This window comes from Conger conger, chromosome 5 (assembly GCF_963514075.1).
Source record: "Conger conger chromosome 5, fConCon1.1, whole genome shotgun sequence".
Taxonomy (NCBI): Eukaryota; Metazoa; Chordata; class Actinopteri; order Anguilliformes; family Congridae; genus Conger; species Conger conger.
In genome coordinates, this window is record NC_083764.1 from 11,584,113 (window position 1) to 11,604,261 (window position 20,149).

Here is a 20,149-nt window from a genome sequence, read left to right on the forward strand (position 1 = left end):
AATCTGAACAGAGAACTGATTGTATGCATGTCCTGCCACATTGGGTAACATTTCACGTGTATGGTTTAAACAAATACATTGGATTGCTGTATAAAGGCTTTACTACCTTTAACATAATGTATAGTTGTACAGTATAGCTTGTTGTCCACATTGCATAGGACTATCAAAGCAATCCCAAATGTATTTTGTCAATTAAATATTAATGTACAAATTTACTAAAGATTTTAACTTCTTATGTCAAAAACATATTTCTGTGGTTGTATTTAATATATGCTTTGTCTCAAGTCGAATTTTCAGAGAAGTGCATAATCTGCATATCTGAGACTTAATAAAGGAAGAACAACTAATAACATGCACCACAAAAGGTCAGTGTTTGCCTCTTGGCAGTGAAATGTTGGTGCTCCCGATGGTACAATTTCCTTAGATATTGCAGTGGAGTGGGCGGGCGAATTCCTCCCAAAGGAGTGCGCTCTTCCTACTCCTTCCACCAGCACGCACAGATGAGCTACAGGCGTGCGTCACTGTCTGAAACGTGCGCGATATCGCAGGTAAGAAGCAGGCCAGGTTTCCGGAAACATTCAACGGTGCTTCTGTCAGCATTTCATTTAAAAATAACGCGCTGTCATTTTTTAACGAGCCAGGTAAGCATTAAAACGACAACTTTCACAACTAAGTTCTTTTAGTTTCCCTTTTGTTGCTGGGTCTTTCGCGATAACCTTAAGGGCAAAGTATATTGTCCGTGAAAATTTTTTTCAACGTTTAATTCGTTCATTCTTGTCGCTCTTTTGCGAGGCGCCAACTAAAAGGTGAGTTACAGTTTGTTCACTAGATCCTGTTCGAACTCGTATAGCCCCGAATCCGCGGTCGTGGCTAGCGGCTACGGTTAGCGTTACCTTCGCTTTTTGAATGGGACTGCCAGTCATAGACCTACGTCCTGCACGACATTGGAGCATACAAATGCGTCGAGACTACGAACCAAACGCTGTAAAACACACTGTAATGATAATGGCAACGGTGAATGTTATTACAGTAATTTTAAAACGAGTTATTCAACCGACTACAGCAGCCTTCTGTATTAAGGAAGAGTTGATGCAGTAATGTAAATGGCCGCTGGGGGGTATAATTGTACCAGCAGTTTAGTATTCTGTTTGTCTAATATGGCAGGCAAATACACTCACTGAGCACTTTATTAGGTATTTATTAGACTTATTATTTTTTATTTTTTTACACTTATTGGTCGTTTGCTGCTGTAGCCTATCCACGTAGAGTTTTGACGGATTTTGTGTTCAGAGATGGTCTTCTGAATACCACTGTTGTAATGTGTATTTATTTGCTTTTCTGTCACCTTCCTGTCAGCTTTGGCAGACTGGCTATTCTCCTCTGACCTCTCTCATTAACCGCACGTTTTTGCCCTCAGAACTGCTGCTCACTGGATGTTTTTTGTCTTTCACTCCATTCTCTGCAAATTCTATAGACTGTTGTGCATGGAAATCTCAGGATATCAGCAGTTTCTGAGATACTCAAACCATCCTGTCAGGCACCAATAACCATGTCACTTGGATCACATTTCTTCCCCATTCTGTCATTTGGTCTGAAAAACAGCTGAGCCACTTGACCATTTGCATATTGCATTTTATGCATTTAGCTGCTGCCACATGCTTGGCTGATTAAATATTTGCATTAACAAGCTGGTGTACAGGTCTACCTAATGAAGTGTTCATTGAGTGTATATTGTGTATAGTGGAGCATGTCAACTTCCTGATGAAATTCTGTCTTTTTTTTGTTTAGCACAACAACTCTCCTACCTTATAATACAGCCCAACTGGCGCTGGTCCTGATCACGGGTAAAAGGTAAGTCATAAGTCATTTTTTCTTGGGTCATTGTGATGTAAGTACAATAATCTACTGTCCTCCATATCACAATAACATACATCCTCCTCACTCTGCCTTTTTGTTGCCCTCTGTTGTGTTGTTTTGTTGCTGGTGTATTTTATAGTCAAACAATGTACATTTGATTCAAATGAGAAGGGCAGTAAATTTTATGATATTATATTTTGTAATTAACAAATAGTATGTCTGCATTTATTTACAGTGTTTTAGAAAAAGTATGTGCAGAGAAATTGTGGATAGTCTCCACTGACCTTAGGAAAATGGAGGAGCACTTAATTTATATTTCTGTTTGTCAGCGATAGACAACACTTGTCTTTTTTAATAGACAGTGAGTATACCAGAGTCGTTTCCATGGAACAAACCAAAAGGTTAAGGAACACATTTGGAGGGATTCTGGACCATTCCTCTATGCAGATCCTAGCAAGATCCTTCACATTCTTCAGTTTGCGCTTATCCACTGCCCTCTTCAGTTCAGCCCACAGGTCTGGGGCTTGAGATGGCAATTGCAGAACATAAATCTTGTTGTCACTGAGCCATTTCTGTGTGCCTTATGGCAGAGGCAACCAGATTGTTAGCCAAAATTGCATGATACTTGGTGGAATCCATTATACCATTGATATAAGAACCATTGCCCCTGGACCACTGGAATGAAAACAGCCCCAATACATCACTGACCCATCAGTGTGGACATGAGGTGCCTCTCCTTTTATGCATACCGATGCTGTATCTGACCAAAACATTACATTTATGGTCTCATCAGACAACTCGCATTACCTTTGCTCAGTCATAATTTAAATGACCAAATGAGACCAAAATCACTCAATCAAATCAATGTTCTGCAATGGCCATCTCAGGCGCCCGACCTCAATCCAATCAAAAATCTGTTGAATTTAAGTATTTTTTATGGATTGCAAGTCAAGGGTGCCAATAATTCTGGAGCCCACTGAACTGTCCTTAAAATTGAACTGAAACACCAATGTTGTTTTTGTTTCTTAAAGCAGTGGTCTTAACGTTGTCTTATGAAGAGCTGGTGTAAATTGTGATAGATGGAGGTTTTATACAAGAAAACGGACAGCAATTAACGTGTTAGGGGAGCAGAAGGACTCTAATTTGTTCCCATAGACTAGGTAGAGATATGTAGTCCAGTGGAGTGACTGTGACTAATGGGAGTTATTTACTACATTTCCTGTGCTTTTGTGCCCTCTGTTGAAATACTTTTCTCTCTGTTTGGCATTGGCCTGTACATAGTCCTGTGGGACTCAATTCTTGGCAGTGCTGGGTTTTAATCTCTTTAATTATACGAGGAAATTAGATTTTTGTCGTTTAAAATCTCAAAACAAGCGGGTGTTCTGCTGCATGTAAAGGTCAAATAAACAATTGTGCAGAATAAGTTTGTTTCTGTCATTAGGAAATCCGGGGCATTGGTGTTGGGTGTTTTGCTTCTTTAATTTGTCATCTAGTATAAATTTGAGTATAAACAAATATTTATTAGCATAGTTTTCCACTTAATGGTCATTAACTCATTCTAATGTGCGCCATTCCTTGTGTCTGAACATTCTGAATAATGAAAGGGCCTCAAAAGAAATCGGACGAATTCAAAGTTGCCTGTGCGCTATTCGGTTGATTCAGACGGGAACGCATCGATAAAAGAGGCCAAATACACAGCATAGTGTTGAACGTCTACACAACGGTCCTTCTGTGCAAGGTTGGCCAGTGGAGGTTCATTTCACACCAGCTTTCCTCAGTCATTTAAGACCTCATCTTATGCCTGCATGAACGGCGGTGCAGTGCGCTCAAGGGGGTGTTTCCACAGATGTGTCGAAGGAAGCCATTTCCTCTCCTCTAACCTCTCCTGACATTGCAAGCTTAACGAGCATCACAAATTAACCAGCGACTTTGTGTGGTTTGCACACCAGTGATGACATGCTTGGACCTAACTAGATGACAGCTGGTATAGACGGCAAGTTCTTATGAGATTCTTTAGCTTTTTATCAGCATTATAATGGTTCATTGAATGGGCGTTTTCCTGGCTTCTCCAGCTGTGCATCTTTGGGACTGTCAGCTGTGAAGGATTTGGGATTTAAATTGGTATCTAAATTGACAAAATTGAATTTAATTTGAGTTTTTATCATTGATTTTTACAGCAGCAAATCGCCCGTTGTTATTGAGTGTTCAAAAAAAGTGGTCAGATAGGAGATCTGGAAAGTTAATTTCTGCAATAACATTTCTTACATTCTGCTATTGTTTTAGTATGGACCAGGGGTACTTAACAAGAGCTGATCTGTTTCAGAATTATGTCAACATATATCCTAATTGAATTTGTTCAATGTTTTATCTGATTGGTCTGTTTCTAGCTTCAGCAGAATACACATATCCTTGGAGTATATGGCTGTTTAGGTTGATTTATTATTTGGTTGATTTGTTTTTATTTTGTAATTTAATTGGGCAAATGGAAAAAAAAACACATGCATACACATTGACCCTCCTGGACTGGCCTTGTTCAGCACCCAAGAAAGGAAGAATGCATCAATTAACCTATGACCTATTACCAGTACAAATTACACGTATTATACTTCCCATAAGCAATCCATTCCTTATTCTAACATCCTTATCATGCAAGTCTGCTCTTTACAAAAGGTAAATGGTGTCAATGGCTCACTCCTGCTCAAACTAATCTGTTTAGAAATTGAGGAAACGGTTGCTGTGTCAGGGATTTTGCTTACCTTACGATTGCCTCAGCAACACGTGTCCATGATCCCTCATGAAGCCTGGTCAGGTAGAAGGGTACATTGCCATCCAAGTGAAGGCACGAGTCTTGAAGAAAAGTTATTTATGTAGCGTAGAAAACGTTATCATACTGCAAATACAATGAAGCTCTGAAAAAATCTCTTTCGAAATGAGGGGGCTGCTAAATTTGAACATACAAAACAAGCTTTTACTGGAAAAATACTTTTTCAAATTGCCAAGCAAACAAGGAAAAATACTTTTTGTGTAGATTCTTTCGCAGCGTGCCTTTCTTTCACAGCATGTGGTGATGATAAACTTCAGATTATCATCAAGATTAGCACACTGACCAGTTACTGTACTGTCTCAAAACAACCCTTGGCAATACGCCCAGACTTATGTGGTGGTATGCATTGGCCTTTTTCTCTTGATAGATACAAAAACATATGAATATAGGCTTGCTAATATGTGAATATAACAATATAAATGCATATTTTTTTCCAAATATAGATGTTCCACAATTCCAAATCTTGAGATAAAATACAAGTCTAACTGAAGCAAGTTCATGCATGAAAACCTACCAATTTGTCTGAATTACACTGAAGCAGTTCTGCAAAGAAGAGTGGGCTACAAAGTGATGTGAAAGATTCATGTCAAATTATAGGATTCATGTCAAATTATAGGAAGCATTTGGTTGCAATTACTGTTGCTAAAGGTGGTGCAACCAGTTATGAAGTTTACGGGGGCAATTACTTTTTCATAGGGATGATATGGTTGTTTAACTTTTTTCATTGATATGCCAGAATGAAGGGGCATATACTTTCTCATAGCACTGTTTGTGCTAGGAATAGTTTAGCAAATGAACGATAGGATGAGCGTGTTGGCAGTAAGAGATCAGACTTCATGCCCCTATGAATTAAACCAGGGCCCAGGGATGACCACCAGGATGGGCAGCTGCAAGAGAGTCTCTGACTGGACCGTGGAGGAGGTGTATGACTGGGTCTTCGTTCAGTACCCCTACAAACAAGCTAACTTCCTGCAAGCGGTCGACAGTCATGCCATCTCCGGTACTCCTGCCGCTGCTCGCACTAAAATGGCTGCCACAACATTCGCCACTCTTAATCCGCCTGGGTCGTGCCACCAGACCTGGGTCAAATATGTAATTGTTTTGGATTCAAATACTCAAGTGATCTTGCCTGGTGCAATTGAGTGGACCAGAAGTTGGGGTTTGCACTTTTTGGAAGTGTTCCATAGTGTTCCAATACACTTGAGAAGCTCAGTGAAGCACAGAAAAGGTAGAATCGAAAACTATTACATATTTGACCCAGAGCTGAGTGCCACCAATATTTACATTTCCCTCATCTCTCTGCACCTTGTGTTTTGTACGAGAGGATTTTGAAAAATGGTTTTAGTTATCTACACTGTTCCCCCCAGGTTCCAAACAGTATAATAGTTATAATAGTTTTTCCAGCATATACTCTGGAAAACTCTTAAAAACCTGAAGTGGTTTGAAGTGTAAAATCACTGGTATGGCTTTGCGATTGCTTTTTTATGGTGGAAAGAAGTTGTATTTTGTACAAATGCAGCTGTATTAAATGTGATTGTGGTTAGTGTGCATGAAGGTGTATCAACGTGAATGAACTTTCAAATACTGTCAGATATTTTCATTTCATTTATTTCAAATGCCTTTAAAAATCATTCAAAAACACGGTACTTCAGATACTCTGGTACGAAAGCTATTAGAACTGACGGAAATAATTCCCCCTCTTGCTGACATAAAGCAGGACTTAATACTTGCTCTGCTCCCTATAATTTCCTGTTTATTTAAATGTAAATATGCTGCTCATCTTATCAGCCATTTCACATCTTCACTTGAAAAATAAACATCTTTATCGGAACTTCAGCATGCTTGTTGTTACTGATTATTTGAATAATGTGGTTTAAGCGAATTCCTAAAGGAAAGACGTGGCCTGAAAAAGCAATGCGTTGTGGGATATGTGTCCCCTCCTTCCCAGGCCGGGCTCTGCTGAGGATGAGTGAACACCAGCTGGAGAGGATGGGGGTGGGGACCGAGCAGCAGCCGGAAATCCTTCAGGACATTCTGCTCCTCAGGGTTCAGGAGGAGCTGGAGAACCTCAACGACATCTTCCAGGGTAAGAGCCGTGCTCCGTCACCCAGAGACGAGCGGTCCGAAGGCCCCGTTACAGTGCCTTAAAGTACTCAGGCCGGCCGGCACTCGTGTCCGTTATATAATTTGGCACCGAGTGCGGCGTTGAGACGAGTAACCTTGAGTCACAGGCGGCCTCAGATGCCAGCTGACAGACGGAGGGAGCTGTTTACGGACTGGCTGGAAACTGCACACGAGAGTCGTGAAACATTCAAATTTCAAGTGATGGAGTGAAAAGCTGATTGATCTTTCAACTAGGTGCAGAGGGGGGAAAAACAACAAAACATTTTCTTTGGAATTCTCCTTTTTGAAGCATCAAAACACAAGATCAAGCAACGCTAGCGATTGTAGGCTGATGAAACATGCATATTTCAAGGGCAGTTCAATCAAGGGCTTTGCAGTGAAAGAAAATGGCAACATATTGTGTTTCATTGGCAACAGAAAACGACTGTAAAGAAAGAATAATGCTTAAGGTGGATGAAACGGTGTTTGTTTTTAAAAAAAGTTTTTTATTGAGCTTTTATCTGCTGAAGTACATTCCTTCTGAGCATTGGTCTAAGAAAATTTTTTTTTTTTAAAGTAACACTTTGTAGTAGCTACTGTAGTTTTTAGTGTTCAAATGTAATAGTGCATTTTTTGGGAAGCCAATGTACTTTGAATGTGTGTCCTTTTCAAACACACACTGGTTTTGCCCCCTTCTAGAATGCTTCTCCTCATGACCAGAAGAAGAGGCCCAAGTTGCACTTATTTGTTCTTGCGTATAGAGAAGCAGGCGAGTTGCTTTCAGAATCATTGACCTGAAGAAGACTGTGAGATTGGTTTTGGCACGATGGTATGTCACTGGCACTTCTCTGAATCAAGCTCCTGTGTGTTTTTCCCCACTCCACGTGGCACTCGTAATCTTATTTTTACAATGCTCAATGGACTATCCAGCTGCAATTGTGATTGGAAAACGTCTCTCCGCATTTACCGGCGGATAGCCTGCATCTCTCATCTGGACAAAATGCCACTATCAAATAATCAGAGCTGATTGGGGGAGCTAATAGCCTGCAATATTACCCTTGTGAGACCCCTTGTGTATTAGTTAAAATGGGAGAGTTAGTCAATTAGGGTTGAGATTCATGCAGCTGCAAGTGGAGACAATTTAGACAACAGCCAAATACAGCTACTGCCTGTTATGCTTTACAAGGGAATGTAATGAGAAATATTTTTATGGGACCTGTTTTTGGCGGGGACTAAATCTGTTTTAAAGCTGTGGAATTTTTGTGTCGGATGCACGTATGCCTGTTTGTGTGACAAGGGAAGGTTGAGTGAGTTGTTCACTCAATGGTGTGTTCAACTGGTGTGTAAGAACGTCATCCTTATTCAGAGGTGTTTTTGTTCAAGTTGATATTTTGACAATATTTAGATAATTTGAGCATTGTTGTCAGATTTTAGGTGCTTCGATCGTAGGTATGTAATAACCTAAGCAAATGATGTTTCCTTCATCAAAATCCGTATTTTTCCATTTAAAGTTTTTTTTAATCAGAAAAATGACTGATTACAGTAGAATAGTTGTTTATGAAATATAATGTGTTGTAATCCTCAAACAGTATTTTTCTGCATATTGTAGAGATATTAACTAAGAATAATAAACTGTTGAGGATGCCAAAATCCAGTGCACTTAATTCATTCATATTTGAAATTCATGGAGCTTTTAGCAGTCCATTTCCTTTAAGTGCTGCAGTCATAACAATCGCATAATGGATGAAATGCCAGTGATTTGCATTGACTTTTGACATTTCAGCATTTAATGTAGGTGTAATTGTTATTCTACATTAAAATGTGATTTATTTCCATTTGTAGATCTGTCTGTGATTGTGCTGTCATGAACATTTTTGACTGTATAACACATTAGGCATTTCATTTTTTATTTACATTTTCATTAACATAAATGCCTACAGTGGCTTCAGAAAGTATTCAGACCCCTTCAGTTTTTGCACACTTTATTGTGTTGTAGATTTTAATGGATAAAATTGCCATTTTGCCCATTAATCTATACTACACTTTGTCAATATCACATAATGACAAAGTGAAAGCATTTTTAGACATTTTAGTAAAACTGAAATCTAATTTACATAAGTATTCAGACCCTTTGCTGCAGCCAGGTGCATCCTCTTTGCTTCAATTATCCTTGAGATGTGTCTGGAACTTGATTGGAGTCAACCTGTGACAAATTGAATTGATTGGACATAGTTTAGAAAGGCACACACCTGTGTATATAAGGTCCCACAATTCACACTGCGTGTCTTAAATCAAATCTTAAAACTAAATTGGAATTAAAACACAGTAAAGTGTGGAAAGGGTGAAGTGGTCGGAATACTTTCTGAAGCCACTGTATAGTTATGATTACTTTATTACCCATTAAAGACAGTGCAACCCCTAATTAGCTGCAAATTTTAAAATGATCTCTATTTCCTGAAAATATTGTATTGATGTGTAATGTGTAGCAACAGAAAAATGTATTACAAGAGTACAGACTGAATTATAATAAAGGCCTTGATTCTCACTGATCGTTTTCATTTGTCTTATGCTATCCCCTCATGACCGACAGTTTTGTATAGTAGGTGAATAATGGAAGACAAAGGCATATTTTTATATTGAATTTTTATGATGTTCTGTAGGCATTGAATCCATTTCTATAGCATGTCACAGATGTACGGTACAATAAGCATTGTCTTCTTACTTTTATATTAGTACAGTTTGTTTATTAACTTCAATCATTATTTCTCCCACAATTTAAGTGAAAGCCACATCACATATACCTACAGTACGAGGGGCAAAAGGCAAATATTTAGTATCAACTGTATTCAGATTGAATCAGGGCTATAGTTCCCCCCATTACATGTCTCCTTAACTGCACATACACTGTATATAGATGATAGAGACTCAAATCTCAATCATTTATTAGATAAATCTGAGGGAATTTGAGAACGGCAGAAAAACTCAACAACATGGCGCAGGGGAGAAAGAGGCAACGTCACATACCTCCTGACGTGTTTTCTTCGACCGTTCAGCAACGGAAAAGGCTCAAAATGGACCCGTCATGCCACAGAAAGGTCTGTTTACATTTTCGCACCTTCTGTGGACATAAGTAAGTGCTGAGCCTGTAGCTACAGCAGCCAGTTGTGGGGTGGGGGGGGGGGGGGGGGGTAATACCAAATTAGACTGTGTGATTAATATCCTTCTTCAGAGATGTGTGGCATTTGATTTCCTCCTTTCAGGGCACCGGTGCACTGGGGAAGCGCTGACTCACATTAAATGTAAATATACCTCGGGGAGAGGCACTTAATCACGCCTGACGGGAGGGGGGGGCTGCACAATACTCCAAAGGTTAGCAAATCTCGCCTCCAACCTGAAGGCACGAAAGTGTGAAAAACTAAAAGCTGATTTCTGTTGTTTTAATAACCCTTTCCAACGCGACTCCAGACCACCGGCACGAAAAGGGGAGCGTGGCGGGATTTGTGGCGAGCGCCGTGTCTTTTAAGAACGATTCTTTCTGATGAATGTTCATAAAGCTTTCTAATACCCCATTTTCACATAGTACATGCCTCATTGCATTTGCGCCAACAACAGATGTAGCATTTTTGGATTTAAGGAGGGTGTATGATTGTTTTATATTTGTAACTTTTATACAAGTAATTGAGTAACTGGAGGATATGCAAGAGTATCTGAGGTCACTGAAATGCTGGACAAAGCACTAAACCCAAGGTTCAATCTATGCATAAGGACAGAGCACACTGTACACAGACACTTTACAATCCAGGCCTTGATTAAATTTAACTGCAGTGTACATCGCCCCCTGAATTTAGGACACCTGAGCCCAAGTTACATTTTTAGTCTCCGGTACAGTATCATTTGTCTGGCAGCCGCAGAAATTAACTAAAGAAAAAGGCAAATTGTCTTAAGAAACAACAACAAGGAGAAAAAGAATAACGCTTGCTTACTGCTCTAAGCACCTTGGTTATATAGAACGAGAGGACAGATGGTGCGGTGCTGGCGTCGGCTAGCGCGGTCCTGCGAGTGTTGTAAGCCTCTCACTGAAGCCTGTACTTTTATGGGAACAGCAAAGGGGGGACGCAGAATGATAATTACACCCTTCTGCAGAAACAGCAGGTTAATTCACACCTGAGAGACCAGTGCAGCACATAAGCAGAGCTAGGCTGGAAGAATACATCCTTCGGTAGTGGTACACACTTCTTCACTTGCAAATTGCTTTACAGTTTTACTGATTCTGGTTACAACCTTGTGTTCCCCGCAGTGGCTGAAAACATGACGTGTGGGGAAGTCTCCGGTCCATAGTATGAAAATGGTGGATGAATGTGACCAAAGAAGAAGAATCTTATACCTAAATAAATACTTGGCAGTGGAGAACTATTGCAAAATGAATGTAATAGATGTGGACTTTTCGAATAGTTTAAAAGGTGTTCTTATAGATTCTATTCTATTTGTGTTCTTTTTTAAATCCGCTCAGAGGTAAAATGCACATGTTCTGCAGGGCACTCTCCCTCTACCTCACCTGCACTTGAACAAAGCAAGAGTAGCCTCGCTGAGAAGTAATTCTAGTAACCAAGGGACCTTTTGATAACCCACTGGTGCCTACACAAGAGACGAAAGCATACTGCGATCTCGCATTTCTATCTATGGAGCTTTGAGAGGGCTTGTGCATCTTGCTGTGAGCATGCTCGCTGTTCAGGCTTACACGAGTAGATGGAATCCACTCTTTCATGAAGGGCCTCCCAAGAAAAGGAAAACAAAGACAACAGAAAACCGCACTGCCAATACCGTGTACTTGTTCTGGTTTAAGTATATCTCCAGTCATGTTAACCAAGGCTGGCCCAGACTCCTTCCCAAAACTAAAGACCTACAGTAGCATCTGGAGTTGTTTCACAGTGGTGCAGTACAGAACTTAGAGTACATTCAATCAGAATGCTGCAGTTAGGCTCATCTTCAACTTCCTGTACCTCTGTAATTGTAAGCTGTAAGTAGTCCAGTTGATAAACAGCTAATTGCTGAAGCTGTAACCTGCAGCAGAAACCTCGGCCGACACTCCTGCTGGTGAATACCTTTACCAAAGAGCTGATTGGGTATGGGACCCCTATGAGTTGTTGATTACAGTACATCACATTAACAAGGCTGGCACTGTGAAAAGCTGAAAGTGTCGGCCTATTAGGAAATCAGGGATACGGATACTTCAAAACTGAGCTTCATTCTCTTATTTTACTGCAGGTTTTAAGATTTGCCAAGGGGTGCTGAACCAAGCCTTTTCAAATCCAAGGCTCCTCAGGAAAAAGCACTTAGGAAGGGAAATTAGCTTTTAGACTTTTTGACATATACACAGAGCTGCAAAAATGACACAGAGCTTTTTTTTATGTTATCACAAATCAGCTGAATGGTATAATTTTAAATATTTCTGAAATAACTTTTAAAACTATAATCCATCACACTTGCTTTAATGCAGTTTTTCAATATCGCATATATTTATTATAAGTTCACATATATATGCTTCCATTCATTTTTGGAAAATCAATTAAGTGCTATATTATTTGATACTGTGCATCACTTTAAACCTCAAGCAATCCTCATGTTACACTTCCTTTCCGTTTGGGTCATTGGTTAAATTCTCGTTATGACAGCCTCTAAACTCTGATATGTCTGTTTTTCACAAATTGATATGGCATTAAAAAATGTTTTACTTACCTCTCTGTTCACTGTTTTTAAATACTTTTAGCAACGGTTTTGCATGTGCTAAAAGGTTCTTAGTCTTTCTGTGGCTATATTAACCACAGACAACGTTAGCAAGAAAGAACATTAAATATCTCTTGTATCTGCTTTTTGGAACTGTATGTTTCATGCAATAATACCCTCATCCACTAGCATAGTGTACGTTACATATGTCTTAGTATGATATACTGTATGTTGCTATAAAATATAAGAGTTGGCACTGCGTACGCTGCCATTTCTCAGCTTGACGCTCATTAACAGTGTTGTACTGTACTGCACGGTACACGACCTTCTTCTGCTTGCATCTGTGATGTGCATTTAATGTACCTCGCCATGGCGGCTTCCTGAGTTGCTTTGGAGGAGACCATCTGACTTATAAATAACAATGAGCATTTTGGAAAGCTCGACTGCGGTGCAGGTGCAGTAGATCCATAATGGCGGACCCTGGGAGGGGGAGCAGCGATGGGATTTTATGTCTTGAGCTTGACAGCCCCTGTATAAACTCCCGAGTGACATTACTTACGTCGGCTGGACAGCGGGCGAGCGCGACGGGACCGGTTTCAGAGTAATGAACCAATTAAAGTTGAGCCTTCGAAAGAGTGCGAAGGAAAACACAGGAAAAGCAAGCCTACTTACGCGATATTGCTTCCAAAAACATCGTTATTTACCGTGAGACCGAGAATTACTTTCAGAAATTCTGAAATGTCCTGTTTGCTGTGTTTGCATTATCAAAATAGTAGCGCTGTGCGCTCTCTCTCTCTCTCTTTCCTTGCAGCGGCATATCCATCCACCGGTGCTGCAGACTGTTTGTCACTGTCTTGTAATTTATTCATAGCTGCGACGGCAAGAAAAGGATCGATCTGTTCTGACAGAGAAATGAGTAAGTAGGGAGGCATGCGATGCATCCATCTTTGGATTAGAAAGAATAAACAGTGGAAACAGTCGGAGAAGTGATATTGAAGGGGCTAGGCCACGAAGCTGGTTATTTCACACATCACGGCAGAGTGCCTAGCTCCAGCCTCCTCTTCTCGGACTTATTTAACGGCTGGGAAACCGTGGCGCGGAAATTTCCCAGCGCCCATCGCCAAATCAAATGTCTGCTTTTAAACAATCCCTTTCACTGTTTTTATAAGGGGAAAGGAAGCACAGTGGTCTTTAGATTTCGAATGGCGCTTTCTTATCTTCAAAGCAATTCCCGAATATTGTATTTAAGTTGCACAGTTCAAGATTAAGCCTATACCGCATTTCCCCCTCCCCCACAGCGATTCTGTATGTGGCTACTGTCGCATTTGAGGACAACCCAGAGGAAACATTCCCCTGAAAACGATTTGCTTTGTTATCTCCATTTTGATCAACAGTTGAAGCTGAAGCTTGACATACCGCCAGAGACTGACTGAGTGATGAGTCTTTGGTTTATTACATTTCAGTTATTATGCCATTTTAAATTCTTAAAACTGCCTAGTTTTCAAATGCTTTGTACAGGTTTGATTTGTGGTCCTGACCGGACGATAGGAATGTCCGTTCTGAATAATTGATTGAAATTTGACCACTAGTTTCTAATTAATTTCTTCTGTCTCCATTTAACCCCCCCCCCCCCCCCCCCCATCCCCACCTGCCAGTCCATCCCCCAACCCCCAAGCTTTGCAATCAAGCTAAAAGCCCCCCCTGCAGTCAGAGTACTATTTGCCTATGCATGCAATGCATGTTGTCTGCCTTTGACAAATCATATATTTGACAACCCTATCCCAGGGGCCTGTTGAGAACCTAGGGCATAGTCTACTTCTGGCAGGAATTCCACAGAAGTAACCACACCACTCCTCTATAATAAAGTGAAGTTGGAAAGTTCTAGACAATTATTTTCCTTTATTTCATTTTTCCAGCTACATTATTATTTAGATAAAGAGTGCCGCTATCTGCGATTTCATGCTTTTGTGCCATTTCGTCTGCTGTGAATACCTATTTGATACAATTCATTTGCTACAGTCATAGAGAGGGCATACTTCGACAAAATAAAAAGGTCTTAAATGGCTAATTTGACCGCTAAATATACTGTATATTTCTTCTTGTTATAGTTAATGCTTTTCATCAGCCAAACTTATCACACATTAGCACGCAGTGACCTCCATTACGGCTCAGTCTATTGCGGTGTGCAGGGGAACTGATGTGTTCTCTGAAATCAGGCCGCCGCAGAGGCAGTCTGCGCGCTGGAACAAGAACAACATTAACTTCAGCCCCTGAAGTGTAGCGGGCAGCCTTCCATAGCCCGAGACTGCAGCTCTGCGATAATGGTAAACACTGTGGCCTGCGTTTCAGATGGCCATTTTCTGAGTTTCAAGAGTGTCTGTCTTCTCCCTTTCTGATGACATCACTCACCCTCATCTGTTAATGCCAGACATCAATGGTCACAGTGGTGCTCACTGAAGTTCACCTAGGGAGATTGCCACTGCTGTGTACAGTATGAGCACATACCTACAGCATTATTCCTATGCATACTTCCCAGATGGTTGGGTAATTATAGAATAATAATGCTCTGGTCATGATTCTCTGAGCCTTTGCGATGCAGTCACACTGAAACACTGGGGGCCGGTTTCGTGGACACAGATTAAGCTTAGTCCTGGACTGAAATGAGTTTTGTGTGGAGAATCTCTATTGAAAATTGAATTTAGTCTAGGACTCGGCTTAATCTTAGGCTGTGAAACCGGCCCTCCCATACCGTACCATTTCTGGCAGGGGCAATTCTTCCTATCCTTCATTGTTTGTCATTTTATATCTCATTTAGAGTGGGAGAGCTTTAAAAGTGACAATGCAATATTTAAAAGCCATAATTGAACACAAATTCATCCCCCATCTCCAGCAATGTCTTCACATTGCCCAAATTGCTGTGTTGCTACACGGCAGCTTGGTGATACGGCGCAGTGAGCAACGTAGACTTTTCTGCATTGAGGTGGATGTACAATCCCAGAGGGTGTGCTGCTGGATTTTTATTGCTGTGGCGGATAAAATAAACATAGAATAAACAGCATAAGCAAAGGTATTCATTACAACAACTGACAACTGGTGTAAGTAGAGGTATGCAAAGGGGATTGCAGTGTTGACAAAAAGAAGCACAAAGAAATCCTAAGACGTGGTTTATCTCAGATATCGATGTAGTGTACTTGTTATCTTTCTTCTTCATTTAAAATGATCAATAAACATATTGTTATTGTTAAATTGGGAATCTGGTTCAAGGTCATTGACATGTAATAAACTCCAGTCCTGCAGACACTGCGGCCCCCCAGGCCTGGAGTTTCACACCCCTGTGGTAAAGGAGGAGTCCCAAGATGTTCTGCTATATCATTTTAAGTTCCCATATTGTACACCTTTTCCAGTGTTTTATTTTAGGTCCTAATATCGAAAAAACTATCTCTTTTGAGTTTAACATATCCATTTTCAGGTGCCTCTCACCAAGGACCGGCTGTTTTAGTGACTATGTGAACCTCTGTTCTGATTGGCTGGCTATCTCCGCAACCAACTGAATGCAGTCTGTGCCGAGCACAAGGTGGGCCTTGCAATATGCAAATGAGCATATGGTTGTGATGTCATAAAGTTACAAATGTCATACATGTCTTACATTGTAGCACCTACTGCTGCTTTATAAGAGCAAGGGAATAGTAAGGGAAATTTACATTTTACATTTTTGTCATTTGGCAGACGCTTTTAATCCAAAGCGATTTACAAGTGCATAGGTTCTTCCACAAGTCAAAGCATCACATCCATAACTAGGAAAATACACATGGAATGCTGTTCTAAACATATAGTCGTCATCATAAGTGCAATTTTTCTTTTTCTTTTTTCTTTTTTTTGGGTTAGACAAGGAGGATAGGGATATCAGAAAGGGGGGGGGAATCAGGAGGGAGGACTAAGGTAGAGTTCGAAAAGGTGTGTTTTGAGTCTGCGTCAAAATAGGGGGAGGGATTCTGCTGTCCTGACAGTGGTAGGCAAGTCATTCCACCACTGAGGAACCAGAACGGAAAACAGGCGTGAACGTGCAGCTCGACCGCCAGGTGCATGTAGAGAGAGAACCATAAGGCGACCAGAGCTGGCATACCGGAGTGGTCTAGCTAGGGAATAGGGAGTGATCAAGGATTGTATGTAGGGTGGGGCAGTCCCCTTAGCAGCCTGAAATGCCAACACTAGGGCCTTGAATCGGATGCATGCGGCAATAGGAAGCCAGTGGAGGCCAATGAGAAGTGGAAATGTCGATTTCCACAATATGGGACCAATACAGGACAATACAGGACCTCGGAGACAGGCACAATCCCCTGCTGTGGTGTGTACTTCCAGCCAGAAATCCTCAGATGAACTGTTCAAACTTCAGTCCTCCATCCATGAAAGAGGTGGTTGCCTGTAGCATCAGAGTCGGACGCACTGCAGCAGTTTCAGAGAAATGCAATCTATGGGTTTAACCTGACATATGGGAACCCCCACTGCAAACCAAACCAGTATCACGCCCAAGGGTGACATGAGCTTGTTGATGTTAGAAGAAGTGTGTTAGTTTCACAATATGTTTTTCTCTTTTCTTGTTTGGTGTGAGGTACACACCTTATTGTAAGCATTACATTTCACACAGAAATGCCTTGTTGCGCCATCTAGCCTGCAAGACTTTAGGTGGCAAACTAACTTCCAGAAGCTTCTAACGACCTATGAGCTTCCCTTCCTTTTAATCCGAGTCTTACCTCGGTGGTTAGGCGCGTCGAAACGGAAAGCTGAGCAGCAGTCTGAAATTGGGACGCTGTGAAGTGTTAATGAGAACATCGTGTACATTTCACAAAAAAACAAGAATACCTTGAAACTGACACACTTTTCTGTTTGGAACAACAGGGCTCTCTCTCTCACAAACACACACACACACACACACACTCACACAAACCTTGAATTGCACCAGCCACCGCTGATCTCCTAATGGCCATTAAATGTGGGTGGCTCAGGATGGGAGGTGTTCTTAATGCCCTCCACACTCAGCCTGGCTCACAGTGCTCCCTTAAGCAATCTAGAGCCCGTCTATCCCTGAGTTTGCAAGTTGGAAACGGCCATCTGGGAATCTCTTCAATCTTATCATCATTCGGATTTCCCTACCTTTCGTTCGCCCAGGAAGAATCACGCGTACAATACTGATGTCTAGAGTCAGTGTCTGGCCTGTGTGACCGTTCCTCCCAAGGTAAACCGGGAAATATAACATAGAGCAAATGTGTTAGGAAAATCTGATGTTAGGAAATGTCCATACAATTAGATAAGATTTTTTCTTTATTCTTAGAATAAAGAAATACTCAAAATATGAAATACATCCATTAAACCTGTACTTCTGTAACCGATGCTTCTGTTTCTGCTCTGACTTGGGCATACAATATCAGGATTTTTCTTTTGGAATTGAGGAATTAGTGGCTACACGTCATCATTTATTACATGAAAGCTTGTCCCAAGCTCCATTTGCACCAAGATTTGGTGTTTATTACTGATCCCGGAATTCTTATTGGATTTCTGCAGGAGGCCTACTCCGTGATTGAGTTACCGTGGGAAGCAAATCAAGTTACTTCATGAGACATTGGGAACAGCCTCTGCATCCCTAAAGACAGAGGCTCGATGGCTTCTCCTGGTGATTAATGTTGCCTAATTGGCAAGTCATCCATGCATTCAGCAAACCTTCACTCCAGGTGAGAAAAGGGAATTAATGAAAGGAGGAAGCAATCAAACAAGACATTCGGTACTTTTATTAGCATGGAGAGGAGTGTAACCTAGTCTGAGCAACGTCTCTGGGTTAAAGAGCTGGCCTGTTATTGAATAAATCCATTTGTCAAGACAAATGAGGTACACAACTCTGGCTCTGATGGGCAAGCTTCCAGCGAGGCCAAAGTACCATGTAGTTTATTACCGGGGTGAAGAAAATTAGTTTTCTCCGAAAACGCAGGCAAGGGCAATTTATTTTCCTGACATCAATGGACCTTTGGCAGTTGATTTATCTTTGCTGTATGGGAACTGATTGTATGAGAGCATCTGCACATGACCGCGTTGCATTCTGGGCAAAAAGGTTTCAGGGCAGAGAAGCCTTGGCTCATTTAGCTTGTGTAATTCATAGCAGCAAAGCTTCGCCGAGTTTTCATAGAGAAATATTCCCTTTTGTAACCCTGCCACTGTGTAGTTTGGGGATTGACCCTTGAAGAATGGGCCTGTAGGATGGGTCAATTTGCCGTGAATCTGTCAAATACTATGCCAGATAAGGCCTGAAATGCAGGTGTATGATTATGAAAATAATGCGAGAAATGGTTTTCCTTCACTGTTGTCAAAAATTGCACAGTTTTAGGATTACACAGTTGTTTCGTTCGATGGAAAGGATAAGTATTGCTGTCCAGGACCAGATATAATAAATTATTTCTCTATCCAACATTTGATCTGCTAAATGTTGCATGTGATGTGGTCTGTAAAAACAATTTACTATATGTTTTCTTATTGCTTTCTTATTTCTTCAAGAAAGTTATGCATACAATATATACAGCATAACACATGCATGAACAAACCTTGTTCTTCAAGGGGTTTTGTGGAATTACATACACAATAAAATATTCAGTGTTAAATCTACTGTCACCAATTACCTATGGACTCGTGTTCTTTGTTTCAGCTAAATTAACACTTGACATTTTGTTGTGACATTTGACATGTTGACATTTTAAGGGGTGACTCTCAACTCCGATATGCTATTGTACATCCTGTACTGTGATCTTAATTCTATTTGTAGCCCTCTCTGAATAGATCAAAAAGATGCTTAAGGAGGGAGGACTCTGCTCTCCTTTAAGTAACAAAATGAATACCCTTCCTCCATTTTCCATTTTCTTAATTCAACTTGTTTGTTAATTCAACATAGTGTTAATCATTCAGCTCTGCGGTGTGTTCTATGTGCCTGAAAACCTTTTTTTTATATGAGCAGAGCCATTTTTATATGTGGATTAATGAAGGTTGACTGAGTACATTGATAAAATCTATCTGCCATAAGGCAAAGGTATTAGGTAAAAATACATATCATCCAGCAAATGACAGAACACTGTAAATCCATTATTCTCTCTGAAAAAAGTAGTATGTTTATATAGGAGGGCAAAGGATGTAATCCAATTCAATGGTACTCCAACATTCATTTGCGGGGCGACATTCGCTCAAGCAGTAAGAGCAGTCGTCTGGCAGTAGGAGGGTTTGATCCCACCCTGGGTGTGTTGAAATGTCCCTGAGTAAGACACCTAATCCCCAGATGCTCCTGACAAGCTGGTTGGTGCCTTGCATGTTGGTATGTGAATGTGTGCATGACTGGGTGAATGAGAAGCGTCAAATGTACAGTGCTTTGGACAAAGGCGCTATATATATCCCAACCATTTACCATTTCACCCATTCATTTCATTCCACCCCAAGAAAAAGATACCAGATTCTGAGTATGTTTTAAATAAAATACTATGAATATTAATTTCAATAGCTGACAAATGAAATGTTTTGAGGGCCCCTTAGAGTTGCCCTAACTCGGCACTACTGATTTAACCGCTTGTTTTTTTTTTTACATGATTCTTTTGTTAAAGGATTATGCTATAG

The 20,149-nt window shown here is 40.7% G+C and overlaps 1 protein-coding gene across 4 annotated transcripts; it reads left to right on the forward strand.

The window, feature by feature from the left end:
• Positions 1-423: 423 nt before the first annotated feature.
• On the forward strand, positions 424-9,329 carry LOC133129361 (sterile alpha motif domain-containing protein 12-like). Of its 4 annotated transcripts, XM_061243399.1 has the most exons (6): positions 578-641; positions 793-806; positions 1,789-1,851; positions 5,540-5,681; positions 6,630-6,767; positions 7,484-9,329. In XM_061243399.1, the coding sequence occupies exons 4-6, from the start codon at positions 5,549-5,551 to the stop codon at positions 7,498-7,500; spliced, it is 288 nt and encodes a 95-aa protein (XP_061099383.1). In that variant the 5' UTR covers positions 578-641; positions 793-806; positions 1,789-1,851; positions 5,540-5,548; the 3' UTR covers positions 7,501-9,329. The 4 variants fall into 4 exon arrangements, with proteins under 4 accessions (XP_061099382.1, XP_061099380.1, XP_061099381.1 ...); XM_061243398.1 differs by lacking the exons at positions 578-641; positions 793-806 and adding an exon at positions 424-548; XM_061243396.1 differs by lacking the exon at positions 793-806 and having other exon boundaries at positions 495-641.
• Positions 9,330-20,149: the final 10,820 nt, after the last annotated feature.